At 41.9% G+C, this 27,996-nt stretch overlaps 2 protein-coding genes across 5 annotated transcripts in view; one reads left to right on the top strand and one right to left on the bottom strand.

Moving 5' to 3' along the window:
* Positions 1–1,744, top strand: part of avl9 (AVL9 homolog (S. cerevisiase)) — a 145,963-nt gene extending 144,219 nt beyond the window's left edge. For 2 of the 3 annotated variants that reach the window (XM_070889373.1, XM_070889365.1), the window contains exon 15: positions 32–1,744. In XM_070889373.1, the coding sequence (XP_070745474.1) occupies positions 32–147 (116 nt within the window). In that variant the 3' untranslated portion in view covers positions 148–1,744. The remainder of the gene's footprint in view (positions 1–31) is intronic. The other variant, XM_070889355.1, reaches the window with a different exon arrangement.
* Positions 1,745–6,526: 4,782 nt separating this feature from the next.
* Positions 6,527–27,996, bottom strand: part of kbtbd2 (kelch repeat and BTB (POZ) domain containing 2) — a 40,184-nt gene continuing 18,714 nt past the window's right edge. For both annotated transcript variants that reach the window (XM_070889385.1, XM_070889392.1), the window contains exons 2-4: positions 25,172–25,685; positions 19,066–19,231; positions 6,527–9,121 (exon numbers count right to left, since the gene is read on the bottom strand). In XM_070889385.1, the coding sequence (XP_070745486.1) occupies positions 7,583–9,121; positions 19,066–19,231; positions 25,172–25,341 (1,875 nt within the window). In that variant the 5' untranslated portion in view covers positions 25,342–25,685 and the 3' untranslated portion in view covers positions 6,527–7,582. The remainder of the gene's footprint in view (positions 9,122–19,065; positions 19,232–25,171; positions 25,686–27,996) is intronic.

Below are 27,996 nucleotides of genomic sequence, written 5' to 3'. Positions count from 1 at the left end.
TTTTATTTCCTTTTGTTGGTTCTTGATGTAGGTCAGTCTGTAGGAGGGGCACTCACAAGCGCCAAGTCTGCTATGACCTCTTGGTTTTCCACCTTCAATCAACAGCCTGCAGCACCCTACTCTGAGAGACAAACAGGGAAACACTGACCACATCAGAGGTGTAATGTTTATTGCATGCACTGGGCATTCCAATATTCTGTGTAATGAGCTGGGACTCATCTATAACCATTCTTTTTATTCATAAATCAGTGCTCTAATTTTCAGTGCCAGGTAATGAAGAGAGACAGATCAGTGTTTATCGATATTATGTATATAGTCCCAAACTGAATTTTCACTATTGAATGCTTGCTGATTAATGTAGAATGTGTGTTTTTGAAAATTCTCACTATACCCTGATTGTCACACATTTTATGGCAAAATATCGGAGGGCTGTGTAGAAATGTACATGCTAACAATGCATCCACCTCCATGTAAATTTCATCATTTTTGGTTAACATTTAAATATAAATTGGCAAACAGTTTACATTTCTCAACTTTAAACCCTGGCAATAGGTTGTTTCAATTATGATAAGTAACTCTTTTTAGTTAGAACCCATTTCTGTGCTTAACTCACTTTCAGCCGTAAAAGGAGAACATTGCCTTGAACATAAATTTGTATCTTTATTTTAATAGTTGCTTAAAAATTGAGAAGTTCGTGCAAGGAACAACTTTACGCTCCATGCATTTGATTATGAACAGGTTCCATTTAAAAAGGGAAAACATTCTCGGTTCAACCTCCTTTCTCCCCCACACCCCAAAGAATGCTGTTATCTTCACCTAAAAAAAAAACTGCTATATATTTAAATCCTGAAAATTGAACATTTAATATTTTGTTCCATCTTTGTGCTTGTAGTGCTCTTTGACTCTTGTCAATAACATTAGCATATCAAATGAATGTGTAATTGCTTGTAATAATGAATTCACATTTTAAAATAGTTCGAGCTTCATGTTAAGCACATATTTTTCTTTAGTGTAAATAATTCTGAGCATGTTATTTTCTAGTATCTAATGTGAAGTTGGTTGGCAATTGTAAAAGGGAGTCTAAAAGTACAGTGGCAGCACCAGAGTGCTCTATATTCACATACCAGAAAGCAAATTTGGATGGCAGTATCTTGGTCATTCAGAAAGTATCTAGAAGGTCCTTTAATAAAAGCATAGAAAAATTCCTTGGCCATATTCTATATTTTTTTTTAAAAAGGAGGGGGTGGGGAAATAAAACACGTGTCTGTCTTTAAGTAGTGTTTGTGTACAATTTAAATATCTCATACTGGGGTAGAATGTCTTCAGACCCAGTCGAGACTAATTAAAATCACCAAACTATTGAGACTCCTTTTCCTGTGCATGCTCATCTCATTTTCTAAATTCCATTTTGTACAAGAACATACATTTGATCTGTCATCCAAATAGTTTTTTTTTTGAATGCAGAATCGAGTTGTAACTGATAATGTGAAAAGTATTGTTTCACAAATGATCTTTGTAATGGTTTTATCCCATATGGAGTTATATTTTATTCTAAATATTTAAATTTTGTGAAACTGATGTTATACTATATAGTTCATGTGTACTTCAATAGAAAATATAGCTTTGCAAGTGTTTTATCATTACATTTACTCAAACATTGTGAACTTTGGTGTAAACAAGTTATGTACTGAAAAAAAAATCAGTCTTGGTTTTGTAATTATGGCTTTTTGCTGTTTCTGGAATTTTTGAACAGCTGTACAAGTTACATGTTTAGTTTAAAATTGATTAATACTTCTATAAAACTCATTCTCCAACTGCAGGTGTGATTTCAGCTTGTGATGTAAAATATCTTCTTCCATTTAGAAGGAAAGAGCACCTTTCATATCCTTGCACTTCCCAACCAATTAATTAAAATGCTGTAATGTTGATAACACAGCAGCCAATTTGAGCACAGCAAGATCCCACAAAATACTAGCTATTTGACCTGATAATTTAGAGATTAATGTTGGCCAGGACATTAGAGAGAACTCCCCTGTTCTGACAGGGCCTCAGTTTAACACCTTATCCAAAAGATACTAATCTTGCAAATAGGCTATAGTTCCTGATGCCAAACCTTACTTCCTGTTTCAGAATTTTAAGTTGTGTTTTTTGTAGCGGTAAACCCAATCAAAAGACTTCCTATGTCAGCAATGGCCAAGCTTAATATAGCTGCAGGCTCCAGCCTGTAGACAAGTTCAACTCTTCCCCCAACTCCAGCAGCCACCTTTCACATTTACTGGAAAAGGTTTTTTTTAAACCCACCCACTTGCTCCTCCCAAAGCTTATGCTTTGGATCAATCATAATTATCCTCTTAATATCTCAGCAGCAACCCTCATCTCCCTGCTTGAAGTGTCCTTCTCACTGTTGCAGCAGTGAGATTTTAAAAAAAAATGACTGTAGAAAGTTATACAAAAAGCTGTTTTTTGGACAGTGAACACTACTGCATCAATTTGGCATTCCCAATTTACCTACATTACTGCTGCATTCCATAACATAAGAATTAGGAACAGGAGTAGGCCATCTAGTCCCTCGAGCCTACTCCGCCATTCAATAAGATCATGGCTGATCTGGCCGTGGACTCAGCTCCACTTACCCGCCCTCTCCCCATAACCCTTAATTCCCTTATTGGTTAAAAATCTAACTGTGACTTGAATACATTCAATGAGCTAGCCTCAACTGCTTTCTTGGGCAGAGAATTCCACAGATTCACAACCCTCTGGGAGAAGAAATTCCTTCTCAACTCGGTTTTAAATTGGCTCCCCCGTATTGAGGCTGTGCCCCCTCAGTTCTAGTCTCCCCTACCAGTGGAAACAACCTCTCTGCCTCTTATCTTGTCTATCCCTTTCATGATTTTAAATGTTTCTATAAGATCACCCCTCATCCTTCTGAACTCCGAGTAAAGACCCAGTCTACTCAATCTATCATCATAAGGTAACCCCCTCATCTCCAGAATCAGCCTAGTGAATCGTCTCTGTACCCCCTCCAAAGCCAGTATATCGTTCCTTAAGTAAGGTAACCAAAACGGCACGCAGTACTCCAGGTGCGGCCTTACCAATACCCTGTACAGTTGCAGCAGGACCTCCCTGCTTTTGTACTCCATCCCTCTCGCAATGAAGGCCAACATTCCATTCGCCTTCCTGATTACCTGCTGCACCTGCAAACTAACTTTTTGGGATTCATGCACAAGGGCCCCCAGGTCCGTCAGCACCGCAGCATGTTGTAATTTCTCCCCATTCAAATAATATTCCCCTTTACTGTTTTTTCCCCCCCCCCGCCCCAAGGTGGATGACCTCCCACTTTCCGACATTGTATTCTATCTGCCAAACCTTCGCCCATTCGCTTAACCTATACAAATCTCTTTGCAGCCTCTGTGTCCTCTACACAACCCGCTTTCCCACGAATCTTTGTGTCATCTGCAAATTTTGTTACACTACACTCTGTCCCCTCTTCCAGGTCATCTATGTATATTGTAAACAGTTGTGGTCCCAGCACCGATCCCTGTGGCACACCACTAACCACCGATTTCCAACCCGAAAAGGACCCATTTATCCAGACTCTCTGCTTTCTGTTCGCCAGCCAATTCTCTATCCATGCTAATACATTTCCTCTGACTCCGCATACCTCTATCTTCTGCAGTAACCTTTTGTGTGGCACCTTATCGAATGCCTTTTGGAAATCTAAATACACCACATCCATCGGTACATCTCTATCCACCATGCTCGTTATATCCTCAAAGAATTCTAGTAACTTAGTTAAACATGATTTTCCCTTTATGAATCCATGCTGCGTCTGCTTGATTGCACTATTCCTATCTCGATGTCCCGCTATTTCTTCCTTAATGATAGCTTCAAGCATTTTCCCCACTACAGATGTTAAACTAACTGGCGTTTGGTTACCTGCCTTTTGTCTGCCCCCTTTTTCTTTAAAAACAGAGGCGTTACATTAGCTGCTTTCCAATCCGCTGGTCCCTCCCCAGAGTCCAGAGAATTTTGGTAGATTATAACGAATGCATCTGCTATAACTTCCGCCATCTCTTTTAATACCGTGCGATGCATTTCATCAGGACCAGGGGACTTGGCTACCTTGAGTCCCATTAGCCTATCCAGCACTACCCCCCTAGTGATAGTCTCAAGGTCCTCCCTTCCCACATTCCCATGACCAGCAATTTTTGGCATGGTTTTTGTGTCTTCCATTTAACATTTACAGAAAAAAACAAGTTTAGAATGCAGAAGAATAAATGTTCTCTTCCCTCTCCAACATTTAAAACAAACAGCAAGTTTGTGAAAAATGTACTTGAAGAATGGAAGACAAAGTTGGTTTGTTCTGTTCAAAGCACTCATGCATTTTCCTCTAAACATCTAAAGACATATGTTCCAGGAAATGCCATTGGTTTTGCAGTTCAATTGCAGCCTTATAGAAATGTGCCACTTTACGTCTCTAATTTACTCTGGTAACAGAGATATGGGCCCTGAAATTCATGAAGAGCCACTACTGCCCATTTCTTGGTGGTATTGGAGCAGTTCGTGGTTTTTTTACCACCCTAATCCAGCGTGACTTTGATGGAAATATATCCGGTCGTGCAGGTCATTAGTCTCGGCCGCCTCGTTCTACGCATGCGCAACTTTTTTTTCGATGACCCGAGTTCTGAGCATGTGTTTTTTTTTTGTTGCAATTGACACTCTCTACTACTACGAGCAGTGCCAATAACAATAGTGACTCAAACCTATTTTGTTTTGAAGTTGTTCAAATGATAGTATGAATCAAACTATCACTGCTCAACATGCCAGGTCTGTGCGTGATGTCACTGTAGTAACCAGCATTTAAGAACATAAGTAGTAGGAACAGTCGTAGGCCACCTGGCCTTGAGCCTGCTCTGCAACTTAAGATCGTAAATGATCTGCCCATAACCCTGTAACCTTTGAATATATTCAATGACCCAGCCTCCACAGATTTACAACCCTTAGAAATTCTTCCTCCTCAGTTTTAAATGGGTAGCCCCTTATTTTGAGACAACGTCCCCTCGTTTTAGTTTCCCCCTATAAATGGAAATATTCTCTGCAGCGACCTGGTCGAGCCCCCTCATTATCTTATGTTTCAATAAGATCACGTCACATTCTTCTGCATTCCCATGTGTATAGGTCCAACTTGCTCTGTCACCTGTCAAAACATAGAGGTCATAGTCACAGAGGCTCTCCTGCAAATCCCGAGTGGATGTGGCAGTGACTTCTGTTGGAACCAATTAGGGTGGTAAGCATCTTTTCCATAGATATTTATCACATGGTGAAGCAGTGAAATGACCACTTGTACCAATATGAGTTGTGTAGTTTTCCCACTGCTGGTCATTGTCTATGCATATTTCAGCAGTTCACCTAATGAATAGGTGGGGACAAAAAAACTTCTGTAGAACCACATGTGCACCAGATCTTTGCCAGGTTATATGTCCTCGATGCTAGAAAGTTGAGGTATATTTAAACCCCTGATGGATTGTGAATTTTTTCTTTTGTTGCACGTTATTGCCCTCGCAGCCCCCAGTGCTTTAACCGGTTGCTTTCGTAAACGTATTTTGTATATAATGTACCTACGCGGGTAAAGCATTCTCTGTATTGTGCTCCAACATGTGAACTGGGTGTGGAGCATAGTGTATTGGGAGCAGGGATCGGAGAACGGGATGAAAGGGCCAGTATGCCCACACAGCAGTGCTCCTGATTCTCCAGTCATTAAATTGAATTAGTAGGATATGGTGTGAATCACATACACGGATTTTCTCATCCGATTCTCACAGGTGCGGGGGAGCGCCAGCCAAGGTGGGGCGCAAGCACAAGCCGGGGGATGACTGATCACGTTCTTGTATTGGAGTGGATGAAATCCAGAAATCACGACCCTATCACTATTCACTTCGTACCCAATAAACCCATACATAATGCCCCATCTATGGGAAGGAGGGTTCAGGAGGGACTTTGGCTGGAGGAGGGATGTTCTTGAACTGGGTTGAAATTGTTAAAATCACTTCCAATTCCCTTGCAATCCTACTGTTAAGCTCCTGTTTTCAATATGGCGTCCTTACCATCTGCTTAAGATCGGCTACGATCAGTTAAGTCCTTACTTTTCAGGATGGTATTTCGGGTGGGCAGTAAATGGATTTTAGTGGTTAAATTTGCGTTTTTGGGGCAGAGGATAGTAATTGATTTAACAAAAAAAAATCAAATTCATATTTCTGGGTGGTGATATGAATTTCCAGCCCATGGTCTATGTGGATCCTTGGGCTGCCCAACTGATTTCAAGTAGTGCTTGGGAGCGGAGAGTTATCCCTGGAGATTCTATACCCCAAAAAGCCACTTTCAGCAACCAGTTCATGGTGAATGCTGCAGCAAACAGTGAATGTCAACACAAAGCATAAACCATAAATTCCATGACACAAGTTGTTACACGTCAGTAATCACACCAAATCCAGTTGTAATACCAATTTGCATTTTATCCATCCAGATAGGGGACATTTCCAAAATGTCTGACGCAACATGGAGATGTTAGTACTGTATAGACATTCTCCAAGTTATGCATCACTAAAAAGGAAAACAAACATTTACTTATGTGAAGGTATTTAATAAATTAAGTTAATTCAAAATACAGTGCCAAAGGAACACAATGCAGCTGAACATGCGAATACGGATTTCATGAAGCACCTGTGCTCATGTTAGAATGGAGAGCCCAGCGACTGCTAGTGGTTCCTGGGAGTTATGCCAGAGCAGTGCAGGGTCCGTTCTGCTCTCCTGCACGCAGGATACAGTTCATTCTTGAAACATTTCACTCAAACCAACTGTATCAAAAACCTAACAGCTAGGATACCTATACACAATCACACTACAGTAACGGTTGCCTTATTAAATTAATGAAATACAAAATAAAGACCTGGTTGTTACTCACTAAAACTTGTCTTACAAATGAGAATTCAGCAGCAGGAAGTTGTAATATGGATGAGCCTATGTTACTTGCAATGTGGAGACACATTAAGTGATTGAAGCTCCACATCCACCCGCACAACAAGAGGCTGGCAGTCACTACACAGCCCCTACTAACACACACCTGGTAAACTACCAGCTGCCTGGTAGACCTGCAGCCTGGAATAAATGGGAATATTTTATGGATACTGGAGTACGTGCATCTAACAAACACAACCTTTGACTGAACCTGCAGTCAGCCGCCTTGCTCAGCCTATTTTTACTGGGAAGATCTACAAGATTTCATATCTTCATGGTCAAATCGTGTAAATAAAACAATGTTTCTTTTGTAAATTAGTCACATTGTAAGAATAATACGATAATCTCTTTAGCAGAACACATGATATCTAGGAGTAGTAGAAGATACAACACAACTGGATTCTCAGTTATTTACACAATACTATGCAAACTTAGTGACATGCTGTGCTGAACACAGTTACTGCTTAGTCTGTTAAAATAAACCCTGTCATGATCTGGAAGCTTGAGACATACACAGTGGTGTGCTATGTACGTCTTAGAAATCCATAGCATTTGTGCCCATATCTGGCTAACTATTCAACGGCAAAGTAACCATCTCTCCATCCAACTCAAACTCATCTGCTCCATCTTGTGAGAAGAGAGAGGGTGGAGGCTTCCACAGAGATTCTTCCAGACACGAGGGGTAAAGTTTCCCCATAGTGCACCGAAAATCTTTGCCAAGGTCCCAGAGAACTCGTTCTGAAACAGACTGACGCAGGATCCATTGGTCCAGCTCCATGTTGTATTGATAAATTGCATACTTGGGTTTTTCATTCATGTGAGTGTCTCTCATGAACACGCACAGGCAGTTCAAGACCACGACTGCTCTTACGCAGGGGTCAGAGTAGCGTTTTGCAGGGATATTAGTTGCTATCTTCCACTCATTTTTGATCACATCATATACTTCGACAGTTACAGAAGAACCATCAACAGTGCTTGAAGGTATTCGGATGCCTGAGTTATTTCCAATATGCAAACCACCAATGTAGAAGATTTTGTCTCCAAAGGCCGCAGCTGAGGCAAAACACCTGCTTGTTTGACGTGCAGCCATTTCAACCCACGAGTCAGTACGTGGGCAGTAGCAAAATGTTAGATTGTGTGCCATGACGTAAATATAGTCTTCCACTACTACCGCTGCATTCCACTGCCAAGCACAAGGCAAGGGATTCACCAAACTCCACACATCTGTTTCACAATCATACCTTTCCACAGTCCGTTTGTTCAATTCCCCACCAACATTGTCCCCTCCAATTGCATAGATATATCCTTCACAGCAAACCAATGAAGGTCGGTTGCGAGCACACAACATTGGAGTCTTTGGAACCCATGTGTTCTGCTGAGCATCAAACAGGTAGAAACAATTCACAGGTCTATATGCCGCCTGAAGTTTACTCGGCTTGCTGTTATTGGTGATAGAAGTTTTCAACGGTACCTGCCCACCTGCGATGTAAATGTCATTGTCAGGAGTAACAAGTGTCCCTGCTCTCTGCAAATCTCCTGGTGGATTACACAGTTTGTACACTTTCTCTGCCTGAGGGCTGTAGCAAACAGCACAAAAGGAAGAACGAGGACTTTCACCGGTGGCTTCAGTGAATATTAGCATCTCTTCTTTAGTCATACCAAGTCTTGGTTTAAAGAATTTTGGCATAGATTTGTACAGTCCTTGCACCACTACAGACTTATCATTAGGTGGTAAGCCTTGGAACCAGGCCCTCTGTGTTACCTCAGAAAGTGCATCAATTCTTATTTGGCCAAGCACTGAAGATAGATACTGGGATCGTGATTCGGTATCATATTCAAGCCACACCATAGCAGCTTCACGGACTGTCTCTTCCTTCTCCACATTTAAATTGTCACTGCTAAGGATATCTATCAGTAGATCATGTGACAGTTGCAAAAAAGCATCTTGATGGTAAACAGCTGTGAATTTGTGCTCCACCATTCGCTTTGCTCTTACTTTCAGCTCTTCACAGCTGTACAAGTCTGCAAAGCTCAGTAATCGAACGCAGTTCTCAGCATTAATTTTCTTTATTAAATATTCTCGACAACGCTGAGATACATTTTCCACCTGCATGAAAAGAGCGGGAGATCATTTAAATCAGCACAGATTTTAACTCCAGCATATACTTTGTAGAATGAGTGTACAATCTGAACTTTTGAGACCAGGTGAACCAGTAAACAAGCAAGTATAAATTATTGTTGAGGCACGGGATATACTTTCTATTTGGACTTCTAGACAGACTTTACTAATATTTTTGTAGCATGCTCTTACAATTAGTAAAGTTGCTGCTCTCCATTAATGGCACCAGCATATTGTACTGGTTCAGCGTCATTCACCCCAGCAATCCCTTGTTGTCTAATTTCAGCTTTGCATTCAAACAAATGGTGGGGTGGGAAGAGGCGGGGAGAGAGAGAGAATTTAAGCAGACAGGTTATTGCATAAAAAAATGGTAGCTTGATTCCATTAGTAGCACTCTTGACCCAGAGCTGGAAGTTAGTACTTTCAAGCCCCACACCAGGACTTGTGCCGAGTGCTGCATTGTCAGAGGTACTGTTCTTCACAAAGGATGTTAAACAGAGGTTCTATCGTCTTGCTGTGATGGCTCAGGTAAGCATTAAAGATTCCACAACACTACTGTGGTATAGGGCACACACATGAGATTAGGACTATTGCTCATTTGGAGGATAAACATGAACTGGTTGGGCTGAAGCAGCTGTTGCCCTGTTGTAATTTCTATGCAACTGATCGACAACATGAATGAATTATAGTTTCACAGACAACTAATCACAGAAATGATTTCAGTATTTTTAAAACCCAGTATGACTACTTGTCTCTACTAATGGGTGTAGAGAAATGATAGCTACAAGAGTCAAACTCACAAAATACCCCATCATGAAAAAATAACACAGGTAGGGTTACACAAGTTTGTTTGCAACACCAGATTGTGGCCGAATTCGGACAATGGTTTTGATGATTAACTGAATTTTCCAGCAAAAATATTGAAATAGTGGCGTGTTTCCAAAGAGTGTTAATTAAAGGAGACACAGTTGACATGTATAATGGAAACGTAAGCTGATCCACTTTGAATAAACACTCATGCTAAGCAACAGAAAATCATTGTTAGCAAGTGGGTACTGTATATTTTTCCTGTAGTTTGGCATCAACATCAGGTAGTCCACCGAGTGAAGCATCAGCCCTCTGAAGCTCAAACAGCAAGCTGAGTTTTTCAGGATACACCAATACAAGACTGGGATCACAGATTCAACATTCAGTTTTAAAAGATTTAGATAAGCACATCGTGCCCCTCCTTTTTGCAGTATTAATCATAGAATGATACAGCACAGGAGGCCCATCATGCTGACTCTTTGAGGAGCTATCCAATCAGCCCCACTCCCCTGCTCTTTTCCCATAGTCCTGCAAACTTTCCCCCTTCAAGTATTTATCCAATTTCCTTTAGAAAATTATTGAATCTGCTTCTACCACCTTTTCAGGCAGCACATTCCAGATCATCATAACTCGCTGCGCAAAAACAATTCTCATCTTACCTCTGGTTCATTTGCCAATTATCTTAAATATAATTACCGATCCTCTGTCACTGGAAACAGTTTCTCCTTATTTATTCTATCAAAACCCTACATGATTTTGAACATCACCATCAAATCTCCCCTCAACCTTCTCTGCTCCAAGGAAAATAATCCCAGTTTCTCTAGTCTCTTCACATAACTGAAGTTCCTCATCCCTGGTATCATTCGAGTAAATCTCCTCTGCACCTTCTCTGAAGCCTTGACATCCTAAAAAGTGTGGCACCCAGAATTGAACACAATAATCCAACTGGGACCTAACCCAGTGTTTTATAAAGGTTGAGCACAACTTCCTTGCTTTTGTATTCTATTCCTCTATTAATAAAGCCAAGGATTCCATATGCTTTTTTTTAAAAACAGACTTCTCAACTTGTCCTGCCACCTTCAAAGATTTGTGTACTTACATCCCCAGGTCTCTCTATTCCTGCACCCACTTAAAAATTGTACCATTTACTTTATATTGCCTCTCCTCATTCTTTCTACGAAAATGAATCATTTCACACTTCTCCACATTAAATTTCTTCTGCCATATGTCTGCCCACTTCACCATCTGTTAATGTCCTCCTGAAGTCTGTTATCCTCCTCACTGTTTACAACATTGAGTGTCATGTCATCTGCAAACTTTGAAATTATGCCCTGTATACCCAAGTACAGGCCATTAATATACATCAAGAAGAACAGTAGTCCCAATACCAACCCCTAGATGACACCACTGCACTTCCCTCCTGTCTGAAAATAACCGCTCACCACTACTCTCTGCTTTCCGTCCATTAGCAAATTTTGTATCCACTGCCCCTTTAATCTCATGGGCTTTAATTTTGCTAACAAGTCTATTATGTGGTACTTTGTTCAAACGCCTTCTGAAATTCCATATACACATCAACCGGATTGACTACCTTCATCAACCCTCTCCATTACTTCAAAGAACTCTATTAAATTAGTCAAACATGATTTGCCTTTAACAAATCCATGCTGGCTTTCATTTATTAACCCATATTTTTTCCAGTGTCAATTAATTTTGTTCCGGATTATTGTCTCTAAAAGTTTCCCCATCAATAGATTGACTGGCCCACAGTGGCCGGATTTATACACCCCTGTTCAAAAAAGGAGGTAACAGTTGCAATCCCACTCTCATAATGCAAGGAGGATTAGAAGATTGTGTCCCAAGCCTCTGCAACTTCCACCCTTACTCCCCTCAGCAACCTAGGATGCATCCCATCTGGACCGGGTGACTTTTCTACTTTGAGCACTGCCAACCTTTTAAGTACCTTCTTTTTACCAAATTTTATCCAATCCAATTTCTCTCCTACCTCCTCCTTCACTATGAAATTGTCAGCATCCTGTTCTTTAGTGAAAACAGACGCAAAATACTTATTTAGTACCTCAACCATATCCTCTGCCTCCATAAGACAATCTCTTTTTTGGTCCCTAAATTGCCTCACCCTTCCTTTGACTACCCTTTTACTATTTATGCCTTTTTGGCTTCCCTTTTATGTTACCTGCTAATCTAGACTTATACATTCCCTTTGCCCCTTTCTTTTTCAGTTCTCCTCTATACTTTCTGCATTCAGCTTGGTTCTCTACTGATTTATGAACCTGACATTTATCATTAGCCTCCCTTTTTCTGATTCATTTTAATCTCATTGACCCTGAAATTCTGATGTCCCGGGTCCGTACGAAGTTTCTACTGACCCAGGAAGGCATGTGCTGAAAACCGGCTTTTCCGATCGGTCAAGTTTAGCCTACCTTTACAAACTGAAGTGTTTAAAAATACACAAAAACCATTAAAAAAATAAAGTTATAAAAACACATTTTATTGTTAAAAACCCTCTTCACTATGGTAAGTTTATTTTAAGGCATAATTTTAAAAATCTTTAAACAAAGTCGGGAAAATATTTTTTTATATAAGAACTTTAATTTAAATGAATCTTAAATATGTAGTGTATTTTTCTATTTTTTTTTTTATTAGTGTTGTGTGTGTTTGGGGGAGGCCAGATGGTTTCCATCACAAGGTTTTAAAAGAAGTAGGTGAGCACATTGCAGATGCCCCAACTATAACCAAAGTTCTTGATTCTGGAACCATCCCTTCAGATTGGAAAATTGCACGTCACTGCTTTTTAAGAATGGCGAGAGGGAAAAACCAGGGAATTATAGACCAGTTAGCCTAACATCTGCTGTTGGGAAATTGCTGGAGTCTATAATTAAGAGTAGAGTGACTGAACACCTCAAAAATTTTCAATTGGTTAGAGAGAGCCAGCTTGGATTCGTAAAAGGTAGGTAATACCCGACAAACCTGATTGAATTAGTGACTGGAGTAGTGGATAGGGGACTGTCTATGGATATTGATATGGACTTCCAGAAGGCATTTGATAAAAGTCCCACATAAGACTATTATGCAAGGTAAAAGCCCACAGAATTGACAGCAGATTATTGTCCTGGTTAGGAAATTGGCTAAGCAGCAGGAGACAGAGCAGGGATAATGGGTAGCTACTCATATTGGCAGGTTGTGACTAGTAGTGTCCACTGGTTGGGGATTCTAGGACTCGGGGGCATAATTGAAAAATGAAAGCCCGATCTTTCAGGAGCAAAATTAGGAAACACTTCTACACATAAAGGATGGTAGAAGTTTGGAACACTCTTCCGCAAACAGCAATTGATGCTATTTCAATTGTTAATTTTAAATTGAAGATTGATAGCTTTTTGTTAACCAAAGGTATTAAGGGATATGGGCCAAAGGTATATGGAGTTAGATCACAGATCAGCTATGATCTCATTGAATGGCGGAACAGTCTCGAGTGGTTGAATGGCCTACCCCTATAAGAGATTGAGTAGAATGGGCCTAACAGAGGTAATCACATTGAAAAATACAAGATTCTGAGGGGGATTGACAGGGTAGATGCGGAGAGGTTGTTTCCCCTGGCTGAAGAGTTTAGAACTAAGGGGCAGAGTCTCAGGATAAGGGGTCGGTCATTTAAGACTGAGATGAGGAAGAATTTCTTCACTCAGAGCGTTATGAACTTTTGAAATTCTCTACCCCAAAAGACTGTAGATGCTGATTCACCGAGTATATTAAAGGCAGAGAGAGAGATTTTTGGACCCTAGGGGAATCGAGGGATATGGAGATCGGGCAGGAAAGTGGAGTTGAGGTCGAAGATCAGCCATGATGTTATTGAATGGCGGAGCTGGCTTGAGGGGCCGCAAGGCCTATTCCTGCTCATAATTCTTATGTTCTTATGTCCTCCTTGCCCCCAACTCTGACAGAGTCCTACCATTTCGGCCAATTACTGACAATGGAGGACTCTACACACCAAAACAAATAATGCCTGGGAACGGTAACATAGTTCCTACCTATGTTGTGTGTTCCAACATGGACCACATTAACTGGATTATCCCCTTCCCTTTCCAAATTCCTATCTTCACCAAGATCACAATTATTGAATAGTAAGCATAGGAGGCTATTCAGCCCATCGAGTCAGCGGTGACCCTTTTGAAGAGCAATCCAGTTAGTTCCACTCCCCCATATCCTGGAAATTTTTCTCCTCCAAGTATTTATACAATTGCCTTTTGAAGGCTAGTATTGAATCTGCATCCATTACTCTCAGGCAGGGCATTCCAAATCCTAACCACTTGTTCCCCAAGAGATATCCTTTACCCTGGCAATGAAGACACCCTTCAGGAATCTCATGCGCGACTGCAGAGGACACTATCCCCCTAATTATAAAAACGCCCCCCCACCCCCCCCAAACACGGCTACATTTCTATTCTGCTCTTTCCCCCCGCCTTGGAGAGCCTTCTGAGCCACATGCTTTGGTCTGTATTGTGACTGTCCTCCCTACAGTCTTTCTCCTTGTCCTCACAGGTAGCGAGTACATCAAACCTGTTGCACAGGACCAGCATCTGCAGGTCTTCCTTCTCGACCTCTCCAGCTCTCCGACACCCATTCCCTCCCACTTCCTGAGCCTGCGCTTTCCTCTGGTGCATGACTGTGTTCTCGATAAAACTATCCAGAAATTCCTTCCCATACCTTATATTTCGGCGTTTCTCTAACTCGGACTCCAACTCAATGATTCCGAGCCAGAGTGACTGAAGAAAGAAATTTCCTGCAGACGTGGGAATCCAGAACAGTCTCGCTGTCCACAAATTCCCACATACTATAGTCCCGCACATTGCCTGTGTTGCCATCGCCAGTCTTTTTTATTTAGTTGTTTATTGATCACCTGTATTAAAATTAGGTGGACTGCTTTTGTTAAAAAAATACTCACTGTTTACTCACCTGATTTACTCACCCTCAGAGCTCATTTTCTGTGATCACTGTGACCTCACGGGCTCCTCCACTCTGTCGACGATGACATCACTTTTACAACTTTGCTCAGATTTTGTTACCCCTGCTCTCCTGGTGCTCTGCTGCTACTGCTATGCCATGCTTAGAAACATAGAAACATAGAAAATAGGTGCAGGAGCAGGCCATTCAGCCCTTCTAGCCTGCACCGCCATTCAATGAGTTCATGGCTGAACATGAAACTTCAGTACCCCCTTCCTGCTTTCTCGCCATACCCCTTGATCCCCCAAGTAGTAAGGACTTCATCTAACTCCCTTTTGAATATATTTAGTGAATTGGCCTCAACTACTTTCTGTGGTAGAGAATTCCACAGGTTCACCACTCTCTGGGTGAAGAAGTTTCTCCTCATCTCGGTCCTAAATGGCTTACCCCTTATCCTCAGACTGTGACCCCTGGTTCTGGACTTCCCCAACATTGGGAACATTCTTCCTGCATCTAACCTGTCTAAACCCGTCAGAATTTTAAAAGTTTCTATGAGGTCCCCTCTCATTCTTCTGAACTCCAGTGAATACAAGCCCAGTTGATCCAGTCTTTCTTGATATGTCAGTCCCACCATCCCGGGAATCAGTCTGGTGAACCTTCGCTGCACTCCCTCAATAGTAAGAATGTCCTTCCTCAAGTTAGGAGGCCAAAACTGTACACAATACTCCAGGTGTGGCCTCACCAAGGCCCTGTACAACTGTAGCAACACCTCCCTGCCCCTGTACTCAAATCCCCTCGCTACGAAGGCCAACATGCCATTTGTTTTCTTAACCGCCTGCTGTACCTGCATGCCAACCTTCAATGACTGATGTACCATGACACCCAGGTCTCGTTGCACCTTCCCTTTTCCTAATCTGTCACCATTCAGATAATAGTCTGTCTCTCTGTTTTTACCACCAAAGTGGATAACCTCACATTTATCCACATTATACTTCATCTGCCATGCATTTACCCACTCACCTAACCTATCCAAGTCACTCTGCAGCCTCATAGCATCCTCCTCGCAGCTCACACTGCCACCCAACTTAGTGTCATCCGCAAATTTGGAGATATTACATTTAATCCCCTCGTCTAAATCATTAATGTACAATGTAAACAGCTGGGGCCCCAGCACAGAACCTTGCGGTACCCCACTAGTCACTGCCTGCCATTCTGAAAAGTACCCATTTACTCCTACTCTTTGCTTCCTGTCTGACAACCAGTTCTCAATCCACGTCAGCACACTACCCTCAATCCCATGTGCTTTAACTTTGCACATTAATCTCTTGTGTGGGACCTTGTCGAAAGCCTTCTAAAAGTCCAAATATACCACATCAACTGGTTCTCCTTTGTCCACTTTACTGGAAACATCCTCAAAAAATTCCAGAAGATTTGTCAAGCATGATTTCCCTTTCACAAATCCATGCTGACTTGGACTGATCATGTCACCATTTTCCAAATACGCTGCTATGTCATCCTTAATAATTGATTCCATCATTTTATCCACTACTGAGGTCAGGCTGACCGGTCTATAATTCCCTGTTTTCTCTCTCCCTCCTTTTTTAAAAAGTGGGGTTACATTGGCTACCCTCCACTCGATAGGAACTGATCCAGAGTCAATGGAATGTTGGAAAATGACTGTCAATGCATCCGCTATTTCCAAGGCCACCTCCTTAAGTACTCTGGGATGCAGTCCATCAGGCCCTGGGGATTTATCGGCCTTCAATCCCATCAATTTCCCCAACACAATTTCCCGACTAATAAAGATTTCCCTCAGTTCTTCCTCCTTACGAGACCCTCTGACCCCTTTTATATCCTTGGTGAATACCGAACCAAAGTACTTGTTCAATTGGTCTGCCATTTCTTTGTTCCCCGTTATGACTTCCCCTGATTTTGACTGCAGGGGACCTACGTTTGTCTTTACTAACCTTTTTCTCTTTACATACCTATAGAAACTTTTGCAATCCGCCTTAATGTTCCCTGCAAGCTTCTTCTCATACTCCATTTTCCCTGCCCTAATCAAACCCTTTGTCCTCCTCTGCTGAGTTCTAAATTTCTCCCAGTCCCCGGGTTCGCCAATTTGGCCAATTTGTATGCCACTTCCTTGGCTTTAATACTATCCCTGATTTCCCTAGATAGCCACAGTTGAGCCACCTTCCCTTTTTTATTTTTACGCCAGACAGGAATGGACAATTGTTGTAATTCATCCATGCGGTCTCTAAATGTCTGCCATTGCCCATCCACAGTCAACCCCTTAAGTATCATTCGCCAATCTATCCTAGCCAATTCACGCCTCATACCTTCAAAGTTACCCTTCTTTAAGTTCTGGACCATGGTCTCTGAATTAACTGTTTCATTCTCCATCCTAATGTAGAATTCCACCATATTATGGTCACTCTTCCCCAAGGGGCCTCGCACAATGAGATTGCTAATTAATCCTCTCATTACACAACACCCAGTCTAAGATGGCCTCCCCCCTAGTTGGTTCCTCGACATATTGGTCTAGAAAACCATCCCTTATGCACTCCAGGAAATCCTCCTCCACCGTATTGCTTCCAGTTTGGCTAGTCCAATCTATGTGCATATTAAAGTCACCCATGATAACTGCTGCACCTTTATTGCATGCACCCCTAATTTCCTGTTTGATGCCCTCCCCAACATCACTACTACTGTTTGGAGGTCTGTACACAACTCCCGCTAACGTTTTTTGCCCTTTGGTGTTCTGCAGCTCTACCCATATAGATTCCACATCATCCAAACTAATGTCTTTCCTAACTATTGCATTAATCTCCTCTTTAACCAGCAATGCTACCCCACCTCCTTTTCCTTTTATTCTATCCTTCCTGAATGTTGAATACCCCTGGATGTTGAGTTCCCAGCCCTGATCATCCTGGAGCCACGTCTCCGTAATCCCAATCACATCATATTTGTTAACATCTATTTGCACAGTTAATTCATCCACCTAATTGCGGATACTCCTTGCATTAAGACACAAAGCCTTCAGGCTTGTTTTTTTTAACACCCTTTGTCCTTTTAGAATTTTGCTGTATAGTGGCCCTTTTTGTTCTTTGCCTTGGGTTTCTCTGCCCTCCACTTTTCCTCATCTCCTTTCTGTCTTTTGCTTTTGCCTCCTTTTTGTCTCCCTCTGTCTCCCTGCATTGGTTCCCATCCCCCCGCCATATTAGTTTAACTCCTCCCCAACAGCACTAGCAAACACTCCCCCTAGGACATTGGTTCCGGTCCTGCCCAGATGCAGACCGTCCGGTTTGTACTGGTCCCACCTCCCCCAGAACCGGTTCCAATGCCCCAGGAATTTGAATCCCTCTCTGCTGCACCACTGCTCAAGCCACGTATTCATCTGCGCTATCCTGCGATTCCCACTCTGACTAGCACGTGGCACTGGTAGCAATCCCGAGATTACTACTTTTGAGGTCCTACTTTTTAATTTAGCTCCTTAAATTCGTTTCGTAGGACCTCATCCCTTTTTTTACCTATGTCGTTGGTACCAATGTGCACCACGACAACTGGCTGTTCTCCCTCCCATTTCAGAATGTCCTGCACCCGCTCCGAGACATCCTTGACCCTTGCACCAGGGAGGCAACATACCATCCTGGAGTCTCAGTTGCGGCCGCAGAAACGCCTATCTATTCCCCTCACCATTAAATCCCCTATCACTATCGCGCTCCCACTCTTTTTCCTGCCCTCCTGTGCAGCAGAGCCAGCCACGGTGCCATGAACTTGGCTGCTGCTGCCCCCCAGGAGCTTGAGGCGGATACACTTCCCGCACACGTAGTCGCCAGGGACACCGGAAGTGTCCCTGAGTTCCCACATGGTACAGGAGGAGCATAACACCCGACCGAGCTCTCCTGCCATGATTTAACCCTTAGATACACTTAAATTGGCAACAATGCTAAAAGTTACTGACTAATGCTTCTTTTTAAGTGCTTGAGGCCCCTGCCACGGTGGCCCGTGCTTTCCCAATGCTCCTAGTATCCAACTGCTTTTTAAGTGTTAAATAAATTTGTGCAAGCAGCAGCTCTGCCCCCAAAGAGGCAGTCGGATACCTCTAAGCACATGCTTTACAGTACAAACTTGGGAGAAACTAGCTTCAGTTAATTTAATATTCTTACCTGCAGAAAAGATGATGTCTCATAGAGCTGTTCCACAGTGCTGTCGTTTATTGCCAGGTTACCCGTGTATGCATATCTAATGATTATCTGAAGCGTGGGTGCATCCACATTCTGCAAGTGAACATGTGTCTGCTTGCTTTCACTCAGTCCACTCATAAACATGGCCCTGAAGAAAGATCCAACATAAGTCACTATCTTTGAGATAAAGACCAATTATTGAGATAACAGTATATACAATTCATTTTTGCAACTTGTATTCTTTTGTAATAATTCAAAAACGTCCTCTTCAGTTTTTCCTTCGTCCATTTAAAATATAAGCTTGGCATCACTGAATTACTACTTCCCAATTTACCAGTTTCTCTTTTACTCTCTTTAATCATGGCGGCATCCTACACTTTTGGCTTTAGATCGTCAGCTCATTTTCTTAATTGAAATAAATTCCAGTAAATACTGGTTTGGATTTTGCACACTGGCACAAAACTTAAATACATGGATGTGAATATATACTGTGTGCAATGGTATTTGCTACTAATGTTCAGGCTTGCTTGGTTTTGATATAGCTAGATGTCCAAACTCCCCTCCAAATTTCCTCCCTTCCTCTCCTGAAGGCAGAGAGTACTGTTGGGGTATAGTTCCATGGGTACCCTCTGATACCCCACCCAAGTGAGCAGCAGCAGGATACTCAGTCACAAGTGGAAATCATTACAGAACCTCATAGCATGCATTTGACAGTAACTAATAGTGATAAAAAAGGAATCCCGACAGTTTTCCCTGTCTTCAGTCTGGAGCACTGACAACAATTGTAGCGACACTGACCATCATCTAATACAGCATAGACTGAGAATACAAGCAGGACGTCCATATAACCCAGTTACACACTGCTTTACCAACTGAGTCACCCAGGAATGGGGAAGGGTGGTGGCCTCAGACATTGAACAGTTTACTGCAAATTGAAACAAATGGTCACCAAGTTACATACTAAGCTGTTTACATATTTAGAAAATGAGTCATTTAAAATGCCATGACAACTGGTACACACATTCTTGCGGATTGCTTGGAATTTTAAATACCATTTGACAATTTTAAGCTTCCATCTCTTAATCCCCTTCCCCAGGAATTTAGCATTTCCAAAGTGTGTGGCATGACCAATCCCAGAGAGACTCTCAGAATCTAGTTGTTCCTCACAAACTTCTCAGTAACACCTGAATTTAGGTTAATTTACAGGTTTAGGTTAAAATATTTATATCCCAGGTTAGAAGGATTAAGACTAATTACAGATGTTTATTAAAATGTTCTCATAGAAAACAAGATAATTAGGAATATTTATTTAATTAACCCAAGCCTAGCTGTACAGCTCAGAACACAAAACTGCTCTAATGATTTTAAAAATTGGAAACAGATTGTGAAAGAGCAAATATAAGTTATCATTCTGTTAACCACTCTACCAGCCCCCCTGCATAAACAAAGATACCACATTAGCAGTCCTCTAGCACCCCACCTGTAGCCAGAGAGGATTGGAAAATGATGGTCAGATCCTCTGCTATTTCCTCCCTTGCTTCTAGTTGCCCTGAGGTGGTGGTGATGGGAAGCAAGTGTTTGTATACTTTAGAGGCATTAAGAGTCAGCCACACTGTGTACATTGGAGATATGTGTATGGCACACCAGGTATAATCCTGCACATAAAAGGAGCAGCGAACGGCAGCCATGGGCAGCGTACCACTGCAAGGTACAGCAGGAGCGGTGAGGTCGGGGCGAAGGAGCTGCGAGAGATTGTAGAGGGACGTGATCGGGGCCCAGGAGAGGCGCGAGTTCGGGGGCCAGAAGAGGAGTAGGCCATGGGGCAGCATGGGCCAGCTCACACTGCGATGTGTGTGCGCACTAGGCCCGTGTAGCAGAGCTGGTCTTCAGTCGTCTTGGTTAATCCTTGCTGGACCAAGACCCACCTCTATCAAGCCCGTGTGGTGGCTGGTGTGCAACAGCCACCACACGTTAAATCCACTCACAGGCATCTTCCACCCTACACCATGTAGTTCAGGATCTGGAATATTAGGTCCTTCACTGAAACACCTGTGAACTCATCCTTTTTTGGCGTGGAAGCAAGTCATCCTCGTTTCGAGGGACTGCCTATGATGATGATGATGATGGATATGCACAAGCTTTTATTTTGCACCAACTTTCAGAAGCATGATGTCTTTAAACTTGCCATACAATTTTTAAATGACAACTCAAAAATCAATTTAAGTTCATCCATTTTGCATGTAGTACTATCCAAAAGTCTTTAAAATGGATTCTTTAGACCGTTAGATGTTCATATTTAAACAGATTTTTTTGCCCATCAAAGAATCGCTGGGCAATATAGAATTAATCCTGTGATTGCCAACTGGTCCTAAAAAGAGTCTTCTTGACTGAAAGAACATTGTGCAGGAAATTGAAAGTACGGGCTAGCAAGACTTGTCAAAACAGGAAGAGTCTCTGTGGACAAACCCTGCAAGAATCAAGACAGTTCAGATTTTATGATTTGACAAACTAAATCAGACTTCCATGTTCTGAATTCCCAAGCTACTTTAATAATCAGTGGCTTTTTCTCCAAAGCTCCAATCAGACCAGGTCAGTAGCAGAACTGAAGGGCGTGCAGTAAAGGAGGTTCACAGTTTAACTATACGCGTAAGGACCACCATACCAACAAAAGCAATGTCAAATTAGCAATTGTAGATATGGTTATTCGGTGAAAGATAAACTTCCATACAATTAATTGCAAGACAATGTAACAAGGTACACATGTCTCTAACAAATGTTTAAAATGCAATATGAACAAGAAAAAAAACTGTTCCAAGCAAAGAGAGCGCACATCAGGGGTGGGGGTGGGGGTGGGGGTGGGGGGGGGGTGGGGAGAGAGGAGGGCTTTGCAATTTTGTAAGCAGTCTCAATGGTAAGAATTCCAACTTTCTTCCTCATCCCTAGTATAAACCTAACAAACCAAATGTAAGACATTAGCAGTAAACCTTTGAAGACCTATATGTTCCAGTCAACATAGCATGTTGCATTGCCGAAGTCTAGTTACTAAGCGGACGCAGAGCATTCTTGGGGCGGGGGGTGGGGGGGGGAGGGTAAACAGCTGGAGGTTGTGGTCCATATCGGGACCAACGACATAGGTAAAACGGGGGATGAGGTCCTACAGGCAGAATTCAGGGAGCTAGAAAGAAAATTAAAGGGTAGGACCTCAAAGTTAGTAATCACCAGGTTACTACCGGTGCCATGTGCTAATGAGTACAAGAATAAAAAGATAGAGGATGAACACGTGACTGGAAAATTGGTGCAGGAAGGAGGGTTTTAAATTCTTGAGGCATTGGGACCGCTGCTGGGGGAAATGGGACCTGTACAAACCGGATGGGTTGCACCTCAACAGCGCCGGAACCAATATCCTCGCGGGGAGTTTTGCTAGTGCTGTTGGGGAAAAGTTTAAAGTAGCTTGGCAGGGGGATGGGAACCCGAGAACAAATTCAAGAGGGAAGGAAGTAAGCAGAAACTGGATATCAAGAATCTAGAAAGCAAATCTGTTACAGAGGAAACAAGGCTTAGTAAGTAGTAAGCAAGGAGGTCTTCCTGTGCTAAATAGCATATACTTTAATGCAAGGAGTATAGCGAATAAGGCGGATAAGCTAAGAGCACAGGTAGACACTTGGGAGTATGACAATGTAGCCATTACAGAAACATGGCTGAAAGAGTGGCAGGTTTGGCAGGTCAATATTCCTGGTTATAGGATTTTTAGACAAGATAGAGTGGGGGGGGGGGGGGGTTTCGTGGTACTGATTAAAGAAACTATTACAGCAGTGAGGAGGGATGATATGTTAGCGGGATCATCAAATGAGGCCATATGGATCAAATTGAATAGCCCAGCGATGGTCCAGCAATAGCTCAGCGATGTGAAACGGGCCCAGTGATAGCCCAGCGATGTGAAACGGGCCCAGTGATGGTCCAGCAGAGAGTACTGTGGGGTTCCGCAGGGCTCAGTACTGGGTCCCTTGCTTTTTTGGTATACATCAACGATTTAGATTTGAATATAGGGAGTATGATTAAGAAGTTTGCAGACGACACTAACATTGGCTGTGTGGTTGATGAAGAAGAAAGTCATGGGCTGCAGGAGGATATCAATCCACTGGTCAGATGGGCAGAGCAATGGCAAATGGAATTTAATTCAGAAAAGTGTGAGGTGATGTACTTTGGGAGGGCTTATAAGGAAAAAGTATATACATTAAGCGGTAGGCCACTTAATAGTGTAGATGAACAAAGGAATCTTGGAGTGCTTGTCACAGATCCTTGAAAGTAGCAGGCCAGGTGGATAAGGTGGTTAAGGCGGCATACGGAATGCTTGTCTTTATTGGTCGAGGCACAGAATGTAAGATCAGAGAGGTTGTGCTTAAATTGTATAATACTTTGGTTAGGCCACAGCTGGAGTATTGCGTGCAGTTCTGGTCGCCGTATTATAGGAAGGACGTGATTGCACCAGAGAGGGTGCAGAGGAGATTTACTAGGATGCTACCTGGAATGGAGAATCTTAGTTATGAGGACAGATTGGACAAGTGGGGTTTGTTCTCATTGGAACAGAGGAGGTTGAGAGACCTCATTGAGGTGTACAAAATATTGAGGGGCCTGGACATAGTGGATAGTAAGGGCCTATTTCCAGTGGTGGAGAGGTCTATACGAGGGGGCATAGTTTTCAGCTGGTTGGTGGAAGGTTTAGAGGGGATTTGAGGGGGGCTTCTTTACGCAGAGGGTTGTGGGGATCTGGAACTCGCTGCCTGGAAGAGTGGTGGATGCAGAAACCCTCACCACTTTTAAGAGATGGTTGGATGGGCACTTAAAGTGCAGTAACCTGCAGGGTCACGGACCTAGAGCTGGTAATTGGGATTAGACTGAATGACCCTTTGTTGGCCGACACAGTATTAATGGTAAGCACTGCAGGGAATAGAATACGGCCAGGATGATCTCCTGGACTAGTTTCGATTGCCTGGACGGGTTGGAGTATAATTTTCCCAGATTTTTTTTCTCCCTAAATTGGCTGGGTTTTTATCTAGTTTTGCCTCTCCCAGGAAATCACATGGCTCCGGTTGGAGTAGAGTGTCGAATGTTTCAGTATAAGGGGTGTCGCAGTTGTGACGCGGACTGTTTGGGCTGGGTGCACTTTGTCTTTCCCTCATTGTTCATAGGTTTATATGTAACCTTCAGGGCTGCTGACCAAGTGCAGCTCTGTCAGCCAGCACGGACACGATGGGCCGAAATGGCCTCCTTCTGCGCTGTAAATTTCTATGTTTCTACTCTCTGTGGGGGCCAAAAGAGCCTCATTTTGATATCTAATCTGAAAGACACCGACAGTGCAGCACTCCCTCAGTACTACATTAAAATATCAGCCTGGATTATGGGCTCAAGCCTTGGAATGGGCTTGGAATCTATGGTCATCTGACTCAAAGGCGAGAGCCAAGGCTGACACCAGAAACTATGAACGTTTCAACCACGGAGTATAAAAACTTTGTTTGAGCAAGCCTGCCCTCTCAAGTGCTATACCAAGAATTGAAGCCTTGTGTAAGCATTATGCCACAAGAGGCACAATTGGTAGATCCAGTTTATAGACACGATGGGTTACGGTGAAATGGTCAAAATAATATGCAAGGAACAGAGCAAGGGCATAGGCAAATCTTTTGTTCCAGCAAATTGACAAGCAATCAACAACTTCAATTTAGCTTCCTTGAATAAAACCACCTAATCCCAACAACCTAACTTCTGTTGGATTGTCAGGATACACAAGGGTATCTGATTACAGTGAATGAGTCATCTCCATTTTGAACTTCATCGCTACTGACAGCTGTGGAGATGTTCTGAATCCAGGGCAATGGCTGTAATTGCACCAGTGCCAGGTTCATACAGCACCAAGGCTGAGGATGCCAGACCAAGTCCTCTTTTTTTTGTAAGCATATAAAGTAGAAGTCAGATAGTTATTTAAAAATAAAATACACAACCCAATTCAAAATTAGCTTGAAATTGGATAAAACTCTCCATTAATTTCTTTAAAAAAACTAGATGGTGAGAAAATACAAACACCGCAATTTACCTGAAATAGGAGCTACACGTAGCAAGAACCATCTTATGGCACGGGAATTCAGTGCTCTCTGCGATTAAAACAATGTCAGTCAGCAGCTGCTGGTCATAGAAACATTTAAGCTGCTCCAACAAAGATACAGCATATTCAGTATTGATCTGCCTCTCTTCCTTATTGGACATGATTGCATTCCATCAATGAGAACCTCCACCCAATTTGATGAAAGCTCTGCAACACAGCTCAAAAACTGTTATTTTGCTTAAAAGAAGCAATGAGCACTGATTTTATATATTACTGTTGGAAGCTGTAAAATGATCCTAATAGACTTGACAGCAGAATATTCCAGATTTTGAAATAGCCCTGGGTCATTTCATACAATCATATCAAATTCTCTTCTCCAAATGATTTTTGTGGCGAGTTGCAGCATTTCCGTTGAGACAAACTGCGTCACAGTACATGACTAACTTTGAGGTAGCATAGATGTTGTGGGCACACAAGTGATCCCGGTGCTAGACAGCATCAGTGCCTGGAATAAAAAGTAAACAAAGATTAGAGACTGATTATGTGGCCCAGTATACACCTTGGTCAGTTAATCTTCAAACAGCTGTAAAGTTTATACATTATGCAAATTAAACATAGAAGACTTGGAATATTTGACTCAATATTTTAAAATATGGAATTTGTTTACAAGCAGCATTACCATCAAAAATAAATTTGTAGTGTTTTTTGTTCACTGCTACTCTGCTTAAAAATACAATGCATTACTCACATTTTAAGTGAACAAAATTCCTGGAACACAAGATCTATAAGTAAGAAATACTGAATGGATCTGTCACTTAAAATGCAGAGAGTTGTTATTCAACAGGAACACAATCTCCAAGAGGTTATAAACAAAATGTTATTGCCATTTTGTACAGGGCACTGAATTGTTCTGCTATTCTTCGAAAGCCTGCTTGCCGAGGGGCTTGCAATGCATTGGCCACGGCTGAAACAGAAGACTTTTTACGGTATCCTTCAAATAATTTATACACTTGGAAAATATCACAAAACATTGTTTAAACTTAAAGCAATAGATTTAAATTGTAAGAAATTAACAAAAAATGAAATGTTGACATAAAATCCAGCCACCGTGATATCAGACATCACATGTTAAGTCTAGACTTGACAATTCCAACACACTCCTGGCTGATCTCCCACATTCTATCCTACATAAACTTGGTCATTCAAAACTGGGCTACCTGTGTCCTAACTCACACCAAGTCCTGTTCATCCTTCACCCCTGGGTTCGCTAACCTACATTGACTCCCGGTTACACATTTCAATTTCAAAATTCTCATCTTCATTTTCAAATCCCTCCATGGCCTCACCCCTCCCTATTTCTAATCTCCTTCAGCACCACCCCTACTCTCTTTTCCCTCCCCCCCCATATATATTCGCACTCCTCTAATTCTGCCCTCGAGCATCCAATTATAAATTGCTCAACCATTGGTGGCCACGCCTTCTGCTGCCTGGACCCCAAGCCCTGGAATACCCTGCCTAAACCTCTCCACCTCTAAGATGCTCCTTGAAAACTACCTCTTTGGTCAAGCTTTTTGCTTTTGCCCTAATTTCTCCTTATGTGGCTCGGTGTCAAATTTTGTCTTGTAATATACTCCCGTGAAGCGCCTTGGGACATTTTACTACGTTAAAGGCACTATATAAATACTAGTTGTTGTTGATGTAAACAGTTTGGAGAGAAAAATAACTACATAACTGGTGCTGTATAGGACTTGCAGGCACATCGTACATGTCTAGCTGCATCTGAAGTATAACTTTGAATTAGGTACACTCATTCTTTTATGCCATGATCATTTGATTACAACTTACCCATGTTCAAAAACTACTCTAATTGTGACAGAACTTTTCCTATTGCAATCAATCATTTAATTTAAATTCTTCACAGTAATTAGAGTGAATTGTTAAATATATGAGTAAGAGGCAATTGTTTTGAATTCCAGTGGTCTGAAAGGCTTCATTTTATGCCCGTCAAGGTACTGATGCAAGATCCAAACCTTTATCACCTTAAATTATTCAGAAACCTAAGCAATTCATGCAAATATTCGATCACGTGTCATTGCACAAATTTGATGATTTGCCTATCAATGTTTCCTAAACTGAACCTACCCAGATGATATCTTACAATTCTTTAATTGGACAAATACAGGCAGTGGATTTGCGGTCACATTTCTTTTAGGAATTCTAAACATGCAGAATTCAACACAGATAAATAATCTGTGAATGTCTTCATATTACAGAAGAGGAAATCAGATCTTTAATTGCTCAATATATTAAGAGCTAAAATTATATTGCATTCTTAAACATGTTGCCATCACATCATACATGGTATAATTCCATCATCTTTTCCCCCCAGCCAAAACATACAATGCTGGTGCATAAACTGAAACTTAAAAACACATTTAGGAACATAGGAAATTAGGAACACAAGAATGACATTCAGCCCTCGAGCCTGTTCCGCCATTCATGGCTGATCTGCACCTCAACTCCATTTGATCCATATCCCTTAATGTCCAGGACAAGCCAAGGATTTGTAAGGCTCAATATAAATACAAGTTATTTCTAAATGTTACTTATAGGTGTTTACATTGATCTGAATGAAGCAGCTAAAACCATGTGGAAAGTTAATTGGAGCAATTTGTTTGGTTGGTTTCGTGGTACATACTGCCTTGTGACTGAGGGATTTAACCTCTCCATTTTCTTCTGGTTATTCAATCATTGGTACTTTTTGATACTCACATTTTGGCATCCGATACGTGATTGGTAACTAGATGGATAAGCTG

Source organism: Pristiophorus japonicus, chromosome 1 (genome assembly GCF_044704955.1).
Source record: "Pristiophorus japonicus isolate sPriJap1 chromosome 1, sPriJap1.hap1, whole genome shotgun sequence".
Lineage (NCBI taxonomy): Eukaryota > Metazoa > Chordata > Chondrichthyes > Pristiophoridae > Pristiophorus > Pristiophorus japonicus.
The sequence above is the reverse complement of the archived record's forward strand: the minus strand, read 5'-3'. Positions and strand labels throughout refer to the sequence as shown.